This window comes from Gouania willdenowi, chromosome 7 (genome assembly GCF_900634775.1).
Source record: "Gouania willdenowi chromosome 7, fGouWil2.1, whole genome shotgun sequence".
NCBI lineage: Eukaryota > Metazoa > Chordata > Actinopteri > Blenniiformes > Gobiesocidae > Gouania > Gouania willdenowi.
In genome coordinates this window covers 14296824-14317430 of record NC_041050.1, presented here as the reverse complement: position 1 = coordinate 14317430, position 20607 = coordinate 14296824, and the positions used below count along the sequence as shown (strand labels likewise).

The 20607-nt window shown below is 38.8% G+C and overlaps 2 protein-coding genes across 8 annotated transcripts in view; both read left to right on the top strand.

Annotated features, from left to right (window-relative positions):
* Window positions 1–11808, top strand: part of LOC114467610 (deoxynucleoside triphosphate triphosphohydrolase SAMHD1-like) — an 87280-nt gene extending 75472 nt beyond the window's left edge. For 4 of the 7 annotated variants that reach the window (XM_028454040.1, XM_028454041.1, XM_028454039.1 and 1 more), the window contains 12 exons: window positions 1001–1116; window positions 1268–1338; window positions 2832–2990; window positions 3689–3789; window positions 3871–3979; window positions 5104–5195; window positions 5285–5400; window positions 7304–7443; window positions 7870–7968; window positions 9246–9350; window positions 9523–9660; window positions 11092–11808. In XM_028454040.1, coding sequence (XP_028309841.1) covers window positions 1001–1116; window positions 1268–1338; window positions 2832–2990; window positions 3689–3789; window positions 3871–3979; window positions 5104–5195; window positions 5285–5400; window positions 7304–7443; window positions 7870–7968; window positions 9246–9350; window positions 9523–9660; window positions 11092–11241 — 1396 coding nt within the window. In that variant the 3' untranslated portion in view covers window positions 11242–11808. The remainder of the gene's footprint in view (window positions 1–1000; window positions 1117–1267; window positions 1339–2831; window positions 2991–3688; window positions 3790–3870; window positions 3980–5103; window positions 5196–5284; window positions 5401–7303; window positions 7444–7869; window positions 7969–9245; window positions 9351–9522; window positions 9661–11091) is intronic. The other 3 variants (XM_028454044.1, XM_028454042.1, XM_028454043.1) reach the window with 1 other exon arrangement.
* LOC114467603 (DNA topoisomerase 1) overlaps window positions 1–20607 on the top strand; it is a 703770-nt gene that overhangs the window by 556866 nt on the left and 126297 nt on the right. The window lies entirely within an intron of this gene.

Below are 20607 nucleotides of genomic sequence, written 5' to 3'. Positions count from 1 at the left end.
ATAGGCCGGTGGCGCTTGTTGGCTTCCAGTTCATCTTTATGTAGCAAATGTCATTGAATAAATACAAACAAATATGGCTCACATGCAGATGATATTTATTACTTAGGAAAACGGTTTTCAAAAGTATATTGGTCGTCATGTTTGTTTGTATGTGTGTCTGTTTGTGTACATGATAGTATTCTCAATTTTTGATGAATCCACTTTAATTTTTTTCTGTGAATTGGTTTTTGGGCACAAATGAGGCCATTCAGTTTTGGTGAAGTTCGGTTCAAGATCAAGGTCACAAAAAATATCAAAATTCCCTATTTTTAGCATAGAGCAAAACTTCTGAAACTCATATCTCCGTCAGATCTTCATCGATTCGTTCATTATTTTTGCAGGATGATGTAAGGCTATGACATGCAACATCAGACCACACAGGATCCAGATCCGATTTAGATTGCTGACTCAGCGATTTTTGGAAATTAACATTGGAAAGCCCATCTTTGACTTTCAAAAAATCCTATACAGTTTAAATTAGTTTTGATTTCTTTCAAATTTGGTGGATTGATGTCGGGTTGTGACCTCTATCAAAATGTCGAGTTCCGTTTGGATCCAATCCAGAATGTGGATTTGGCAGCAGTTAGAAGTTTGTAGATATCGCCAGGATATCTTCATTCCACATAAGTTTATCAGTAGATACAGTTTGGTCAAGATCTGGATCCTGATCCAAGTTTGAGAGTTAAAAAAACCATGTTGAATGTCCACCATCTTTGAAAGTCATTTCTACTGTCGTTTGTTGATTAATGGCTGTCAATTGTGGTTTGAGAAGAGTTCCGACATTAACCTACATCAAAGCTTCCAGTGTTTGTCATGCCATCTGCAGCTTTTGACACACGCGAAATTGGGCGTTTTCGAAAGTCTGCGCTGAACGAGCGCTTTCATTTATCTATTCATTTATTTATTTTATTCCATCTGTCTCTTCTTGTTTGGTGAAATAAAGCATTGTGTGTTGCTGCAGTGTGGGTTACTTGGCAAGGCAGCTCGTACAAGCGCTGAACGAGAGGCAGCCAGAGCTTCTCATTTCTCCCAGAGACATCCTATGTGTGCAGATTGCTGGACTCTGCCATGACCTGGGTGAGTGGGCAAACTGCAAAACAAAATCACAGTGTGCATGTAAACTATTTAAAGAACAATCCATGTTGTGATTTTAACAATGACAGCGGGATCGATCATCACATGTTTTTTGTTCATTGCAAAGATTAACATGCTGTACTTTTCCCTTCAGGACACGGACCGTTTTCTCACTTGTTTGATGGCATGTTCATCCCCCGAGCACGTCCCGACATCACCTGGAAGGTAAAACCAAAGATCAAATCTTTGTATGAAATTGCATGACGCACACCATCCACAGCAGTAAAAGCTAGTTCAGTTCTGACTCAGAGTCTGGACTTGCTGTGATTGCTCTACGGTAGTTAACGGTAAGGAGAACGGACGAAGCGATGTACCGGTCTGGTTCCAGTAAAAAGTGACCATAAAAGCTGTAAATGTACTGATATGTAGACGTGGGGCAGTGAGGATGGGAATTCATGTGGAGAAGGAAACTTATAAGTTAAAACACAGAAATCTCAACTTGAGTATAACAGCCTGCCTAGTTGCCCTTTTTGATTGGCTGAGTCGTTTGAAGGGCACCCTCATCAACCAATAGAGTTAGGCCAATGTAACAATGCGGTCTATGTATGGATTTTTGTTAGAAAATGGCAAAATTATTGGAATGCGGCCAATGTAACGGTGTGCTTTATAGTCTGGGAATTACGATAGAAAAAACTAAATGTCAAATTGCTGCTACTGTTGGAAGGGAGAGCAAACAATGCTGTGCTGCTTTAATGAATCCTCATCAAAATAGAAGCATGGGACAGGTTCGCCACCCCGTCTTCTTCTGTGTTTTTTTTTTGCTAAATATCTATATGTGGCTGGCTGCTGCCTGCTGAAAAGTTTAGCTTAAAGAGTACCTGTAGTAAGTTTTAACTGCAATCTCTGTCAAAAGATCAACGCTAGAGGTTTAGTTGTTTAACTTTTGTTAAAAGTCTGTGTAGAGCAGTAAAGAAAAAAAGCTGATCGTCCAGGAGACACGGTTGCTGTCATTTCACTCACCTGAGACGCCGGTATTGGGACAGTATATGCCGGTACGTTAGTGCTGCGTATTTCTCCATTCTCTAGTGGAATTTTTTTTGCCTTAATTGTTTCAATAACTTCAATGTCCTCTATACTCATCCCCCGGTAAGTCCACTCTCTCTTTCCTACTCCAATGTGCAACAAATCAACAACTTGACGTCATATCCGACCATACATGGCTGCTCCCCATTGATTGTGTTTTAAGGTATAAAATCGTATTTGAATGTGCACATTTTGTCATTTTATTGTGGTTTTTTATCTCATCTAATTTTTTCATCTTCTATATTTACGTATTTACCTTTATATACTGATTTATAAAGTGAATGTCACTCTGGTGTTCTGCGACATTGGAGAGATAAAAGAGAAGACATAAGAGAGAGACAGGAAGGCTTAATCTTGATACCAGAAGCTTTCAAAAAGACCTTCAGGACACTTTTTATTGGGGTTGTGTGACAGCTGTTGCCTCTGATAGGGAGCACTGTAGTGAGATAAGGAAACCTGATAAAAAAAACAAGATACTATGCAACTTGTGACCCCAGGGCTACAGTTTGGCTAACCTGGCTGATAACCCAGGAAATCACATTCTGTTCCTGGATGACAGAAGCTCTTTCTCTTGGAGTTTCTCTCCCTTTCATTTTCTAAATTTATATTACGTGTGTTTCATCATCACTCTGCAGCACGAGAGTACTTCTGTGAAAATGTTTGACTACCTGGTGAAGGACAACGACTTGGAGCCATTGATGGAGCAGCAGGGCCTCGTGTTGCCCCAAGACCTGATTTTCATTAAGGAGCAGATTGCTGGGCCGCTGAATGATGTTTCACCTCAAGGCCAGAAGGTACCTGGGATTGGACAGTGGCACCATTGCTGTTTGTGCTGTCCTTCATTCATTTTGTAGCTTTTGGACTAAGAAATTAGGCACATGTGACAGCAGAGGTTTGAAGTGGTGTTGTAACTCTTAAACTAAACAATGCTCTAACAAATGAAACCAGGAAACTACTTACACACTGTAGCTATACCTGAACGCACTCCTGATGTTCACACTGTTGCAACTGCACCACTTTAACGGTCCTGTGTTTTTACCTAAATTTCTGATAGAGGTTGTATTTTCCTCACTTCTTTGTAGAGTAGAGTAGGTTTATTGATCTCGCAGTGGGGAAATGTACTGTCATTACAGCTCAGATCAGATAAAGTGCAAGAAAAAAGACAACAGAAAGCAACACACAGAAGACCCAAAACACACCCGAAAAATAGTGAATGGGAAAAAAAATAAAGAATATAGATATATACATATTTATTAATGCACCTAAAGTGCTTCATTCCATTCCACTAGTGGCTTATTGTATTGTAGCCTTATTCAAAATGGGGGACCAATATGTTTCTGGTTATTTAAAGTCAGTTATTTAGGTTTACAAAGCACATCATAATTAATATGGAGCATACTTACCTATGAAGCTGCTTTGTTTTGAGTCTTTTCATGAGCTCTTCAACATTTGTTTATTATTAAGTTTGCTTCTTCTTCTTCTTACCTTGCAGTGGCCATACAAAGGTCGTCCAGAGGACAAATCATTTCTTTATGAAATCGTGGCCAACAAAAGAAACGGCATTGATGTGGATAAGTGGGACTACTTTGCGAGGTAATGTCTGTTGTTCCCTGATGTTCATTTAAATTTTTATCATATGCTAATTTTAACTAAATTCAATCTGTTCGCTATAAGGGACTGCTACCATCTGGGCATCCAGAATAACTTTGACTATCGTCGCTTCATAAAGTTTGCCCGAGTGTGTGAAGTGGACGGGAAAAAGGAAATCTGTACAAGAGACAAGGTACAAACATTTGGGCTTTTAGATGAGATCTGTAGTTGTTTCCCAGTAATCGACTCGTGTTGGGGCCCCCACATCTTCTTTTTAAATTGTTTTTTATTAGTTTTTTAGGATTTCTCTGATTCTGTGCCCTGATATTTTAATTTTGGAATTAGATTTTTATTTCAACACACAAATTAAGAAAAAAAGATACTGAATATTAAAAAGAACAAACAACAACAAAATATACAAAAGGAAACCAAAAACACACACGCTAAGAGAAAAAAAAATGCTTATTATTACCAGCAACACACAAAACGACAACAAAGACACACTAAATGAGCGAAAAATACACAAGATCACAACAAAATACATACAAACATACAAAACAACATAAGAAACAACACCAAAAACTTTATTTACATAATCCCGGTTCTTTGACAGACGGCTGGCTGCTTAGCACAGTCGGAGGCGGTGGCCGGAGCGCGCACACGTATTTTATTACATCACCTGTCTGACCGCGTGTTTTGTGATAAACGCGGGATGGAGCATGTTGTCCCCAGCATAGGATATTATCCTCCTGGGGCTACAGCCAAACCTCCCTAGAACATGTCCATGTCACAACTCTCAGGTCAGCAGTCTTCCCCATGATTGTGTAGCCTACAGAACTAGACTGAGAGACTATTTAAAGGCCTTTGCAGGTGTTTTGAGGTCTGAGTGGGGCACCAGGTGTCTTCAATATTGAACCTCTCAACAATATTCTAATTTTCTGAGATACTCAATTTGGGGTTTTCATTGCTTGTCATTTATAATCATCAACATTAAAAGAAATAAACCCTTGAAATATGTCAGTCTGTGTGAAATGAATGTATACATTACACAAGTTTAACTTTTTGAATGGAATTACTGAAATAAATCAACTTTTTCATGATATTCTAATTATATGACCAGCACCTGTGTATATATTCACACATGTGTAAATGTACATAATATTAATATTTTACTGTTTAATGTTAACGACACAAATTCTGTCTGTTAAATTTTAAATAATACAAAATATAGAGTGGCACGTATTGTTCTTAGTAAGGTTCTTCAATAATACAGGTACATTTTAGTTTAAGAAATCATGTGATGTGCATGTGTTACAGGAAGTCGGCAATCTGTATGACATGTTTCACACCAGGAACTGTCTACATAGAAGAGCCTACCAGCACAGAGTTGGCAACATCATAGAGACCATGTGAGTAATTGTTAACTTCTTGTTTGTGTGCTGCACAAAGAGGAAAAAAAGCTTTCACCAACCAGTGACGACCTGACTGCTTGCTGCAGGATCACAGAGGCCTTTTTAAAAGCAGATCCACACATTCAGATTGAGGGATCAGACGGGAAGACATTCACTCTCTCCACAGCCATCGATGACCCAGAGGCGTACACCAAGCTGACAGGTAATGGATGTATACAACAAAATTTACAGATAAAATAATAAAGTAAATAGATGCTTGGGATCTTTACAAGTCCTTTTTCTTAAAAACCTCTTAAAGGTGCAGCCTGCGACTCTAAGATCCCTCTCTCCCACTCCCTCCCCGCTACTCTCTTGCCCTGCCTCCAAACTTTCCAAAGTCCCTCCCTCAGAGGAGCTAGCAAGCTAACGTTAGCCAAACAAGCAACAGCACAGCAATATAACATGCTCTGTTAAAAGCATATTACTGCAGTGCTTCTCTCTCTCAATGTGCACACACCTCAGCAGCAGCAGATTGAAGATGAACCCTTAGTGGGTACAGATTATGTGAAATGTATGATATTGAGTGTCAAATCATGTTTAAAATACAGAAATCTGTCATCCGCCCCAAAAAACCAAAAGATTTACATCAAATATAAAGATATATTTCTTTATCAAAGGCTGTAAAAGCAGAAATAATTTAACTAACATATGGACATCAACTATAGCAAGTTTGTTGATAATGATAAACATTAGGCCAAAGATACACATGTTTTTGTACAAAAAAGTTCAGGTGGAAGCCCACTTTGCCACAACTGTGCCAAAGTTTTCCACAAGTTTGGAAACGAGTGTGTAACTGTAATATGTCAAATTGATTCCAATCATTATTAGTCTTATGTTTTACCACTAGATGTTGCAATTTGGCTTGAAATAAACACACATCCATTTTTATTCAAGTTTCTGCGGTTGTTTTCTGTTATTAAGCAATGCTTTGACCGATCAGAATGATTGACACAGCGTTGCAAAGCTGAGAGCCTTTAGAAATGAGTGATGTCAAACACTAAGGGGGTGGGCTTCAGCCTTGGCCAATCAGAGCTGGGTAAAGGAGGAACCGGCCATTTTACGCACGAGCGCTATGCACCGCATTGGACGGATTTCTCGACTGAGATGTGCTCAGATGTGTGTAATGGCGGTATCTGTTTGACTACACGATTTGGATTTATTAAAATATGGAGTTTTATGCACATTGGAGCAACTTTTGATAAGAAACAACAAAGGTAAGTCACCATTTGTCATCATTGCTGACTTTTTCCGCTGTGTATTTTCTGAGTTTGTGGCAGTGTTTTGGTACGTAACATACCCGACCTGTATACCATTGGATTCACCTCGACCTGTAGTTTCACGTAGGCTCTTGTTATAGAGCTCTGTTTTGTGAATCACAGTAAAGGCAGATTTTGCCGAGTTGTAGTTTTTTCCCTCTTTGAACATTGTGTGTGCGCTGTGGTCTTTTGTTCTGAATGTGGGTTGGCTACAGTTTTAGCTGAGTTTCTTTGGAGAGGTATATAATGTGTGATTTCATTCATTCTTTACAACATTAGGACCCGTGAAAGTCACAGAAGCTGGAGCTGCCCCCGCCGGCGGGTCCGTTGGGGTTGAAGAGGTTAAAACAAAACTGAGAGAGAAATAAACCTGGAGAAACAGAGAATAAATATTTTTCCCTTTGAGGTTCAAATCACCCTCTTTTCCTTGTAGGTTTAAAAACACTATATATATATTTAAATAAAAGAGAAGTGTACATAGTTTTATATATCAATATCCATACCCACATACAACACATACAAATAAAAACTTGTTTAATCATTGTTGATTTAAAGTTATTGTTGGTTTGTTTTTCCCCTTTTTAATTGATTTTTAAACAGTTAAATGTTTTCTGTTCCACTTTTTAATCATGTACTGTAAAACACATTGAATTGCCTTGTGGATGAAATGCGCTATACAAATAAATTTGCCTTGCCACAATTCTTCTGTTTTAATGAATTGTTAGAAAAAGTGTTGTAAACTGTAAACTTTTGCAGATGTTTCTTTTTATATCAATTGTCTGTCTGTGCTTTGCTCCGTCTATCCTCCAGATCAGGTCTTTGAACAAATACTGAACTCATCCAATCCGCAGCTAACGGAGGCGAGGCAGATCTTACGCAACATTGTCTATCGGCGACTATACAAGTGTTTGGGCCAAACTCAGGCAGGAAAACCCATGAACCTCACCCAGGTGTGTGTGTGCGCGCTGCGGTCTCGTCACCTCATCAACCCAGTATACTTAAACCAAATGACCAAACATGACAAATGTCTGTGGGTCTGGTTTTAAATTTAAAGTGGAAGGTGTTCTGAGGGATGGCCTCAAAAAAATGTATATGATCTTATTTACATAAAAATAAATTTACAGCTGTCTTTTTTTTTTTTTTTTTACTTGAATAGAAAATAAATAAATATACAAAAAGTATAATTAAAAACATTTATCAAATCTGGGATTCTGGAATAACACTACATTACTACAATACAAAATACCATGTTAATAACTATATGGTTCCTAAGAGTTGTTTTGTTTACATTTTAACATTACATTTAGTCTGTTAAGAACCAACTGCACTTCATGGTGTAAATATTAAAAAAGGCAACGTTTCTTTCTGTCGTAAAGGAAACTATCCACAGCTGGGAGGCAGAACTGGCTCGGACCACCCCTCAGAGCAGCAACATCAACAATCACGATCTGCGGCCTGAAGACTTCATTGTCAACGTGCGTTTTTATGCTGAAATCAAACTTCTGTGGTGTCTCTGATGATTTGCTTTTTCTCTATGTTCCACTACAATCTGACAGATTACCAATGTCCTGTGGGGTTCCTCAGGGATCTGTTCTTGGACCCCTTCTGTTTAACCTTTACATGCTTCCTTTAGGACAAATTTTACAGAACTGTAAGGTTGATTATCAGAGCTACGCAGATGACACACAACTATATCTATCACTGAACCCAGATGACCATGGTCCCATTGAGGTGTTGTGTGACTGTTTAGAAAAAGTAAACTGCTGGATGAGTGAAAACTTCCTTCAACTAAACCATGACAAGACGGAGGTGATTGTCTTTGGTAACAAGGAAAAGAGGACTGCTGTCAGCAATTATCTTGAGTCTCGATCTTTAAAAGCTAAAGACCAAGTCAAAAACCTTGGTGTTCTGATTGACTCAGATCTTACATTCAGCAGTCAGATCAAATCTATCACAAAAACAGCCTTCTACCACCTAAAGAACATCTCCAGAGTGAAAGGTTTAATGGCTCAGAAAGATCAGGAGAAACTGGTCCATGCTTTTATCTCCAGCAGACTGGACTATTGTAATGGTCTTCTGACAGGAATCCCCCAAAAGAGCATCAAACAGCTACAGCTGGTTCAGAACGCTGCAGCTCGGGTCTTAACCAGAACAAAGAGGTCAGAGCACATTACTCCAGTTTTAAAGTCTTTACACTGGCTCCCAGTCAGCCTCAGAATAGACTTTAAAGTTCTGCTGCTGGTATATAACTCTGTGAATGGGTTTGGTCCAGAATACATCAGTGAGATGTTAGTCAGGTATGAACCCAGCAGGTCTCTCAGATCTATGGACACAGATCAGATAGTGGAGCCCAGAGTTCACAGTAAACATGGTGATGCTGCTTTTAGTTGTTATGCTGCAAAGAAGTGGAACAAACTGCCAGCGGAGCTGAAGTCAGCATCACATGTGAACATTTTTAAATCAAAGTTAAAGGCACTTTTTTTCTCTACTGCATATGATTGAGAGAGAGATTTTTTGTCATGTTGTTGATGTAATGATGATTTTACTGATGATTTTAATTGATTTTACTGATGATTTTAATTGTTCTTATTGATTTAAATGTTCTTATTGATTTTAAACAATTGAATGTTTTATCATGTAAAGCACATTGAGTTGCCTTGAGTATGAAATGCGCTATATAAATAAATTTGCCTTGCCTTGCCTTGCCTTGCCTTACATGCTCTCATCAAAAAGCGTCTTGTTTCTGTTTCAGGTTATTGTGATGGATTATGGGATGAAGGAGAAGAATCCCATCAACAGTGTGCGTTTCTATTGCAAGAAGGACGTAACTAAAGCCATCCAGATCCGCAAAAATCAGGTCAGGAGCAAAGACCTCAGCTGTTTTTTTTTGTTTTTTTTTTTTGTTTCAAATATGAGCACCTTTAATTTATTTGTGTTTTTCTCACTTTGTCTTTTAAAGAATGAGAATTTGCTTTCGGAGCTAATGTGATTAATTGTGTAAAAAGAGCTGATCTGGTTGTTGTTGTCAGGTGTCTAAAATGCTTCCAGAGCACTTTGCGGAGCAGCTGATCAGAGTCTACTGTAAGAAGACGGACGAGGAGAGCTTGGAAGTAGCCAAGAAGCACTTTGTTCAGTGGTGCATGAACAGGAACTTCTCCAAGCCTCAGGTTCTGTCTCTGCACACTTTGCTGCTGACGTACTGAGCATGAGAATATAAAGTGGTCCATTTGGCAGTTGTGACAAAATGTTATAGAGTGCTGAAGTGGAGCATGTTAGGATCTCTCCAGGGCGGGTTGGGGTCAATTATAATTGTAATCGTGTAATTGATCATTAATTACAAATGACATCATTTTAATTGTAATCGTAATTGACAAAAATATGTTGCTGTTGTAATCATAATTGAGTTCAGATCATTTACTTTGTAATTGTAATTGGCCCTGCGACCCTGAAAAAGGAGCAAGCGGGTCAGAAAATGGATGGACTTGTAATTGGTATTAAATCTCTATAAAAACTGCCACTTACAATTTAAACACAAAACTGAGGAACCATGTTATAGTTCTATGGCTTACACACAGGCTTACGTAGTTAACAATTGGTAAAATATGTTTACATTTTAGTTCGTTCTTCTTATTTTTGTTGACCTTGTCTGCACATGCTGTCGAAAGCCAACACTACATGTAGTGCAATCTTTTTATGACAGCAATGCATGTTTTGTTATTTCACTTAAATACATTTATTTATTTATTTTATTGCATAATTGTGACCATCACCAGCCCTTCCCTAAGGAAGGGTAAGAAAAACTTTATTAAAGGGAGAATATAAAAAGAGAGGGCAGTGTTACACCTAGGTGAGGGGGGAAAGGAACAGGGAAGAGGGAGTCAGGGTAGGAAAATGGAAGGGGTGGGGAACGGTCTACTGTTTTAAGGTGAGAGTGCAATGTAGTTCTCTTGAGGATCATTTTACCATTTAAAAAAAAAAAATATATATATATAAATATTGGAGTATACTGACAGAAAAAAGGCTCTCACGTCCACACCAAAAATATTAATACCAATATTTTTATTGATTAGGAAGCCTAACCAGGAAACAAAGAGATGAAAAACAAATTGGATGACAGATAATATTTTTAGTGTATTTTACAGCTGATTTAAGACAGGGGTCAAAACTCACCTGCTATCATAAGAGATGCTAACACAAAAGGACAATTGCGTTTTATGGGCTTTTTTTATGAAAGGCTCAATAATTGTGATTAATTGGAATGGAACTTTAAGACTTGAGGACATAATTGTAATTGACTTTCAAGGGGAAGATAATGATTTGTCACTGGTAAAAAAAAAAAAAATGCTGGTCAAAGTACTGTGATTGTACTTGAAAACTGTAATTAACCCCAACCCTGCTCCAGGCCAATGCTGTATCCATTGCATTCATCATTCTCAGCCTGTGATTTGGTTAAAGAAGGTGTGGGACTCAGAGAGGACCGCTCAGCTTTCAGCTACTGCAGCTTTTTGTCACGAGCTCGTATGATGTGTTTGCTTTTGCTTTGTGACCTTTGCACGGCTCGACTCCACAACACAGCATTTGTTTTTGTTCTCACGCAGGACGGAGACATAATAGCACCTGAGCTGACTCCTCTAAAGGCCAGCTGGTCCAACAACTACTACGATGACGAGGGAGAGAGCGCCACCACTATGGCAAACGGTGTTTGTAAAAACGGGCCAAAAAAGGCTAAAATTAAGCTTTTTGATTAAAAAACAGAAAGGGAAATAAAATGTCATTTGGCAGCACAATAGAGGACACTATTTTATGATACTGAATGTATTTTTCTACAAGGAGAACATGCGATTGAGCACGGTAGATGGTTTCTGATCGTGGAATTCAGTAATGTATCTATAAGTTTTGGTTTTTTTACTTGAAATTGCTCCCAGCTTTGTTGCAGTGTTTTTTCTTTTTGTTTATCCATTTTAATTCCGTTTTAGCCCTTCAATGGAAATTACTCCATTCAAAGTCAGACTCATGTGTTTTTAGTCAAATAAATCCATTACATTCTAATATTGAGGCCTGTAACATTTCTAATGTGCGTTTAACTTTCATAAAGCATTCTTAATGCATCTACAGGTTATTTTCATAATGGTGCAATCTGACTTTTTAAAGAAATGCAAAATGAGCTGCAAGGTGCTTCATACATTCTCATGTCACAGTTGAAGCAAGATTTTTCTTAAGTTTGCATGTATTTATTTTTGGGTTTCGGTGCATGTTTTTTTTTAAGTTTAGTGTGCTGTGCTTGGCCATTTTATTTGTTAATATGGGGAATGGTTCAGCTCGATTATATTTTGTACCTTGTCGTTCATTTCAGTATTTTTCTCCTTTCTCTGTACTCTCATTAAAACGCTCAACAACAACAAAACGTTTTTCTGAAGAGGAATGTCAGAGAATTGTTACCAAAAAGTCTAAATAAACTATTTCTTGCTAAATTCCTGTAGTGATCTGACTTATTTACCACCAGAGGGCGCCATACACACGTTACATGTAAAGTTAAACTGAACAAGGAGATGCTGTGGATATGTTAGTAGTAAACTGAACCAAGATGTAGGTACGTTTTCAATTTTATAACTTAATAGGCAGTGTTTATTACAAGTATCTAGGCTTTTTAAAGCTTTTTAGTGTGAAAGGCCAGAAGTTAAACTTGGTGGCTTGAGTTGTTTAAGCTAACACACTCAATTAAGAAATCTGCAGTATTACAACGTTTTTAATTTTTCAACAAATGAAGGACTCCGTTAACCTTCCTGGTTAATAAAAATCTAAACTTCTTTGCACCTAAAGGGCAACTAAACCCCAAACCGCTTTTTCCTGTGGAAAACAAATGTATTTGGTTATGAAGCTGATTGATTCTTGTCCAACTCTTGATATTTTCATCAAAGTATTTCAATTTGGCATATTTTGTTGTAAAAATGTAAGTGGCTGCTCTCTGAGTTGAAGCATTTATGATAAAAAAATTTTTGCTATTGGCTGCAAATGGTGGTTTGTGACGTTTTGGTGGCTGCTCACGTCACTCTTAGCCCTGCCCCTCCTATAAAAACTAGCACCTGTCAACTCTAATTCGTGGTGAGTAGGTTAGATTGAGAGAATTTTGAATAGAGAGGTGCATTGTGTAGCTATTTAGCATAGCAGAGATTGTTCTTTTGAGATTTTATAGCCTAGAGGGTTTTCACGGCGCGTCATCAATCCAGAAGTTGCTAATTGGTGATATGCAGCAGGTAAACAAGCCGCGTACACGCAAGCAAATCTCGAATTTTGAGAGGAAATGGTGAATTATTGCTGTACCAATCGATCAGACCGTGAAAAACATTTGGAGTTTTATAGACTGACAAAAGTTATAACAAATCAGGGAGAATGATGTCAAACATTATCAGAGGAAAGGAAGCTCCTGTGGTTAGCAAAGCTAAACCAGGACCTACGAGGCAAAAATCTGATAGCAGCTGCTCTTAACTAATTTTCTAGTGTGATGATGACAATATCATTCATATCAAGCTACTGCATGTGGCATTATTGACTTAATATAATAACATTTAATAGCCTGCTATAGTAGCAACACAGTTCTTAAAATGTAGAGCTAAAACGTGCTGTGTTTCTCGTTGTATTCCAGGTAAAAGGTCTGACCTTTTACTGTTATTGCATTACTTTGGCCTTCACAACACATCTGTCATTGATGACTTGATACTGCATCTCCCTCATGGCCTCACCCATCCACACACCATCTGGTTATAGGCCTCCAAACTTTTATAAGATTTAAGGTCTTCCGATGTTGGCGAGAAAACCAGGTAGTTGAGAATGTTACTCTTTAAATAAGCAATTACTTTATTAATGCTCTGGCCACTTGTATTTGAATAAAAGACATCTGCATCAAGTTCTCTCACACACAGACACACCTAAACACTGCCTTAGATAAATCAGGTGGTCCGACACTTTTGTGAAACACCTTTTGGACACATTAGTTCTGCAATCATGTTGCCTTAACTTTTTTATCTGGGAACACAAAGTTTCTCCCAACATTTTTTATTTGCTAGATTTAATGGTGTATACCCTGACATTTAAGAAAGTCTATGGCTGTGTTTAAAATGGCACACTCCGTACTACACTATATACGATGATGACGACCGATGATGACCGTTCCCACTGAAGTATACTTTCCCAAGATGCATTTCGAACCTATAATGACAAAAACCAGAAGCACACTGAGGCTTAATATCTCTGTAGTTCTGATAGGATTTTAGGCAAAAAAGTGAGCAAGTACAATATCAACATGTGGTAATTTGATCCATAAAACTTGCGGAAACGCATTTCATTGTGACATTTCAAAGATTTTTGGAGACCTACCGTTGTGCTATTGACAACACTTCCGGATAACTTCAAAACAAGAGCCCTATTTACAAAAGTGTTAATAAAATAAAAAATAAAAAGAATAGAAGACAACAAGAGATGCTTTTGTTTTGAAAAGGGGATGTTTGATTTGGAGCTTGAAGCTGACAATTTTATGTTCCGCTTGCAATTCATCATGGGGTGGTTGAGTATGACTAGTGTGCCCACCGTGCATACATGTCCCGATATAGTATACATCTGGGTATTTATTGCGTACTCAAATCTTTTCATACTATCTAATGTGAACACACTACACTACATACTCATTTTTCTGTCACACTAAATATGAGTAGTACGTTAGTACGCCGTTTCCAACACAGCCTATGACTTTGTAGGATGTGGTGAGTAATCCTAGAAACTATTCCCTATAAGTTTTAACTAACTCATGTATGTTTGGGCACAGTGGGCACACACATACACAGCCTACTGCACAGGCAGACCAGGACTATCCACCACACACACACACACACACACAGTGCACTGGCAGGACCAAGGCCAACTGCCTGCTAGTATTTTTATAATCTTCATCCTCCCTGACCTGTTGCACCCCTACTGGCGCCAGCGGTCTCAGTCCCCCCCCCCCTGCACAGACTCAACCCTGCACAGACACACAGTCTTGCACATGCTGCTGTACACTCAGCAGTGCCTTGCGTGGATAATTGAGACCAGCTGTTGCAAGGTGCCTCTTCCCTTGACCCCCGTCCCCCCCTCAAATACCCCCTCTCCTCCTCCTCCTCCTCCTCCTGTGCTGCTGGTGCACTTGCCTCTCTGATAGAAAACCCGCCTTTTCTCCTCCCCTCTGACGCACATCCTCCTCCCACTTCTTGCCTCTGAGTGGATTGCGATCAGTTGTGCTGATTGATAAATTGCTGTGTTTTTGTTTGGTTATCATCAGTGACGCAGACCTCCAAAGTAAACTGAAATAGATTGACTTTCAGTCACTGGAGTTGTGGGGTTTGGAATTTGTAAATGCTAAAGCGTGCAGCCGAAAGCTTAAATAGAGTTGCATTAATGCTTCTAACTTTAACTTGATTGGAAAAGGGAATGTGACTCATTAATGTAAACGTAGCAAATAATGATTGCATTAGGCTACTACTATATTTGTTGATCATTTTGGAAATGAATTACTTGTTTTTGCTCTTCGTGTCAACATTCAGCTGCAACAGTGTTTCTCAAGTGGGGGTACATCTACCCCTAGGGGTACACAATAGCATTACAGGGGGGAAATTAACGAATTAAAGCACTAAAAAAAAAAAAATGGGGTTCTGTAATGTTTATTTTTAGTTAAAAATGATAATGATACTAAATATTACCAGCAACTCACAAAAAAAGCAAAAACACACAAAGTAAGAGGAAATATACTGACTAATAAAAAGAACAAACAACAACAAAAAGGAAACCAAAAACACACACGCGAAGGGAGAAAAATACTTACTATTACCAGCAACACACAAAATGACAACAAAGACACACTAAATGACAGAAAAATACACAAGATCACAACAAAATACACACAAAAAAACAGAAAAACATACAAAACAACATAAGAAACAACACCAAAAAACTTTAGGTTATTTACAAAACCCCGGTTCTTTAACGGACGGCCTGCTGCTTAATACAGTCGGAGGCAGTGGCCGGAGCGCACACGCGTATTTTATTGCGTCACTTGTCTGACACCGGGTTTTGTGATAAACGTGGAATACTAAATGAGGGAAAAACACACAAGATCACAACAAAATAACAGAGAAACATACAAAATGTTATAAAAAAAAACAACCAAAGGACACCAAATACACACACTGAGATAGGATAATTTAAATAATACCAAAAACACACATAATAAGAGAAAAATATACTGAATAATAAAAGGAACAGACAAACAACTACAAAATTACACTAAAAACACAAAATTACACAAAAAAACACATGAAATGATGATAGAAATTATCTTGATTAGAACATAGGTCAGTCTTGGTCCCACATCAGAAGAGAGATGAAAAACTATATAAATAAATCTATTCAGAAGCCACTAAATTGGTGTTTTTCAAACTTGGGGTCGGGACCCCACGTGGGGTTGCCTGAAAATTCTGAAAAATTAAAACAGACTTTTTCTTAATTATTATCCTTTTTTTTTTGTTTGTTTTTTTTTTTTTATTTAAAACAACATACAATCTTAAACTGTATTTCTATACTTTCACATTGTGAAATATAAATCTAGTTCAACTAAAATGCAGTGAAAAAAACAACAAACAAATTCTAGAATAGAAATGTCTCTGGGGTCGCCAGAAATTCTTCACCAGCCAAAAAAAGTTGGGAACCACTGCACTAAACACTGTTTCTTTCCACTTATTTACAAAATGAGAATCTTTAAAATGTGTCATCACTCAGTCATTCCATCATTATGCTGTAGAGTGGTTTTTAAATAGTTTTCTATGCAAAATGTTGTAGTCGGACAAAGGTGGTACTTGGATTCTGAAAAAAAAAATTGAGCACCACTAGTTTAGAGAAGGGAGTGAACAAGAATTTGAAGATGAAAAACCATTACTTATGTGATTTTTTTTTGTTCCTGACAATGAAGATGTTCAGTAGATCTTTTGCAGGTTCCCCTGCTAGATTACGTTGCATGAGAGAGGTGAGACACGAGGGCAGCTTGCAACACTGTGGCAGGAATGTGTGGAGTTTGGGAGATGAGCAGCGGAGGCGGAGGGATTGGGAGGCAGGCCAGGCATGTCAGACTCTCTTTTCCAGCTGGTCCTGTTGGGGTCAAACTGTGTGTGGATGTGTGCGTGTCATGGCCTCTCATTAGGGGGTGAGACGCAGCGGCTCCAGACCCCCATGGTAGGATTGCTGGGTGAGTCTGCAGTGATCCTGCCACTTTGATGCCTCCAACCCCCCATACCCCCCCGCCACCACCACCAGGAGGTTAATGAGCCTCGCTGAGCTCTGAAGGCATTCTGTTATGGTGTGTGCTGGTAGATTGGAGGTGGAAGGACTATCCCTGTTGTTCTCTACTGGGAGTGGATTGGAAGACCAGGTGATGTTTAGGTGCAGAAGAAAGTGTCAAAGGAACTTTGCAGTGGTTAAACCAACACCTTTAATCATGTATTCTAAACCACACCTATCACAAGTAAGCACTCCTTTGGATTTATTTCTTCTTTTTTGGTATTAAATTATCTATAGGCAACAAACGTCTCTCACCGATATCCAAAGGAATGCATTTTCAACAAGTTAGGGTACATTAACACCCAAGAATCCTAGAGCAGTTAAAAGGCCCTAGGATTTGTTTGCCTGGATAGTCCGCCTCGTTTTGGATGACGAGGAGACGCAAATGAAGTCTAGAGTGGATCAGGCAGGTGAATTCGAGAGAGCAATGGGCATCGTAGCATTTCCATGCTTTATAATCACCATTGCTATGCAAACAAAAAAACGTGTTTCCCCAAAAACCTGCCAAAAACTGTGCAGAATTCTAGGTATTTTTGGTTCAAGCATATGGTAGATCAAACATAACATGAAGTGAAAAAGTGAAAGGTTTCTCACCAATCCCCACAAAGGATTCCCATTGGTCTTCTTGTTGAACTTGCAAACTTTGTCACAGCATCATGTGCAGGCTTGGAAGAGGTACTGCGTTATTGACTTCCTCATGTGGACGTATGGATTTATGAAACCCAAAGAGTAGATGATAAATTGATGAAAAAATAGATTTTCTCTTTCATTTTTGCAGCGACAAAAAAAAGAGAGATTCTCTCCACGTGTGCTTTAAACACCCCTTTACTTGGTATATTTGTTTTTGCCAAAGATTCGTGGCCAACTTTGTTGTTTTCTCATGCAGTTTTCATTATTGGTGTACTGGTTAGCACGTCTGCCACACAGCAAGAAGGTCCTGGGTTCAAGCCCTGGGGTGGGCTCTTGGGTCCTTTCTGTGTGGAGTTTGCATGTTCTTCCTGTGCTTGTGTGGGTTTTCTAAAGGTACTCGGGCTTCGTCCCACAGTCCAAAAACATGACTGTTAGGTTGATTGGAGTCTCTAAATTGCAAGTAGGATTGAATGAGAGTGGGAGTGGTTGTCTGCGTGTGTATGTGTTGCCCTGCAATGGACTGGCGCTCTGTCCAAAGCGTACCCCCACCTAATGCCCAGTGAGAGCTGAAGATAGGCAACAGCAGACCCCTGCAAGTGGGTCAGAAAATAGATGGATTGATGGATGGATTAAGTTTTAGAAAACTAGAGATGTGCAATTATGAACACGATGGTTTTAAATACAATAAATTAAAAGCAACATTTCGTCAGTTGGTTTGCTGATGTTGAAGAATGTTGATGTGCCAACAGCTGTAGGTTTAGTGATGATTTCTAATATCCGCCACTATCGGGCCTGTTCAGGTCTGCCCCATTCAGCAGAGTAGTGTAGAGCTAGAAAAACACACCCTTGAAGGTGTCTGTGTGTGTTCTCTGCAAACGACTGAAAGTTGTAAACAATTGGCTGCCTTAAATATCTCTAACTACTGAGCATAATGACAGGTCCATGATGGCTTTTTTCCCATTGCTGCTTCTTTCTCGACCGGTTGAAAATTGACCCCAGCAGTACTTCACATAGCTGAGCAGGCACTGAGACATGAATGTGTTGTTTAGGGTGGGGCAGAGCAAGCCCTGACCCGCCGCAGAAAGGCCAAAACAGGTGCTCGGATTCTGTTTTTTTCCCTCCTTTCTTTTCATCATTTACTCTCATTCCCCACACACCTGTTGAAGTGTGAGGACTCATGCTGGTTCATCCCAGGGCCTGAGCTTTGCCACATCAGCGGGGGTCTCAGATTGAAGTGTGGGTAATTACTTAACAAGTATGTTTCATCAGCTTTTACCCCCTCCACGCTCCTCTACTTTTATATCAGGGGTTACTTCTGGGTGGTTGCTTGTCTGCTTCTGTCCAGGTTAGACTAGTAGGGGCGGGGCAAGTATTTCAACTCTAACTTTACAGATGGACACAAAACTAAATGAATCCCAACCTGTTACATTACACCTGTGCCATCTGCTGTAAGCTTTACAATAGAAACCAAAGTGGCAACAGAGACCTCCTGTGATTCAGTGGTGGCTCCGGGGTGGAGGAATGGTGGGGTTTGCCCCCCCCCACCAGTTGAGCACCTTACTGGGACCACAGTAAACCCTCGCCCCTCTATCGACCATCCCCACAAATGAGACAGCAGATTTACCCAGCTGTTCGGGATCAGAAGGGAGTGTGTGGATAGGGAAAGTTCACACCGCGTTCTTGGCTAGCTGACAAATGAGCACCAGCAGCAAGTGAACACCGAGTATCTGTTCAGTATATTTAGGGTTTCATGTATTCACCAGAGTACTCATTCAAACTCATGTGAAGCCTGTTTAGAAATATAATGGTATTATGTTTTGTATGTATGTTTATACAAAAAAACAAGATTTTGTGTTTCAATAAACAAATTTGAAGAAAGAAATATTAAGGTGTTAAACAACACTAACTCAGAATCAATGTTAAGAACTAACGGACGCACAATCTTGCGACAACTTTTTTCAAATCAATAACAATCACTCGTGCCACCTGCAATGTTTGTCATGTTTCTTTAAAATATAACTACAGCCTTTGTTCAGTTTTCGTCAATTAAATTATTCATTATTGCTGGTTATTTCTTGGCAGTGGCTATCCCTACGGTTGCCGTATCAATATAACAACATTCTATCTGTACGCAACACCCCTCATTGGCCAGTTTAGGTCACGTGATCAATCAATCAATCAATCAATCTTTATTTGTATAGCGCCAAATCATAACCAATGGTATCTCAAGGCACTTTACAGTAGAGCAGTCTTAAGGACGGACTCTTCATTTTATGGATACACACATATGCATATATACGTATATACACATACATATGTATCCCACACCCAACATGAATTCATCATGGCGGCAAGGAAAAGGTCAGTGATAAGGTCAGTCATTGGCCAGTTTAGGTCACGTGACTAAGATGAAACATAACCGTAAACCTAACCCTAAAAATTGTTGCGATATAGGGTTATAACCTAACCCTAACCCTAAGACGCTACATATGTGTACTTTGGTATACGTACCAATAGCACCGGGGGTTGTCTGTATGGCAACCGTACAAATAGACACTTTCTTATTTATTTGTTTACTGGATAAAAATGAGTTTTCCCTTATGGGGAAGTTTCTGATTTCCTTTAGTTTTTTTTTATTGATTTTTTACTTGGTCTGTTGTACTCCTTTATTCATTTTTACTTTTTTTTAACAGCACAAATCATGTTACTATTGTAGTTGGAACCAGACAGTGTTTTCTTTACTTTATTACCTCACAAAGTGCTGAGCTGACAGACTTATAAATATTCTATATCATTATGCCAAAGTTTTGTCTTTATTCATTTTGTAAATTGGTTTTTAGTTATTTCACTTGTCAAGATTTTTAGGGGTTTCATTTTGTATCACATTTCATCAATACATCAGCACTTATCATGCTAGATATTTCATTGCAAACTTCACAATAAGTTCCCAATTAGGAATGAGCACAAACACGCAAGGAACAGAGAGCTATGACGAGCAACGTTATACACATATCCTTATAATAAAGACTTTATATGAGATATTTGGTAATGAAACACCTTTGTTGTGAGAAAACACAGGAGCCCAGCTAAAAACATTTCAAGAAATAGTAAAAAGTGGAGTAAAA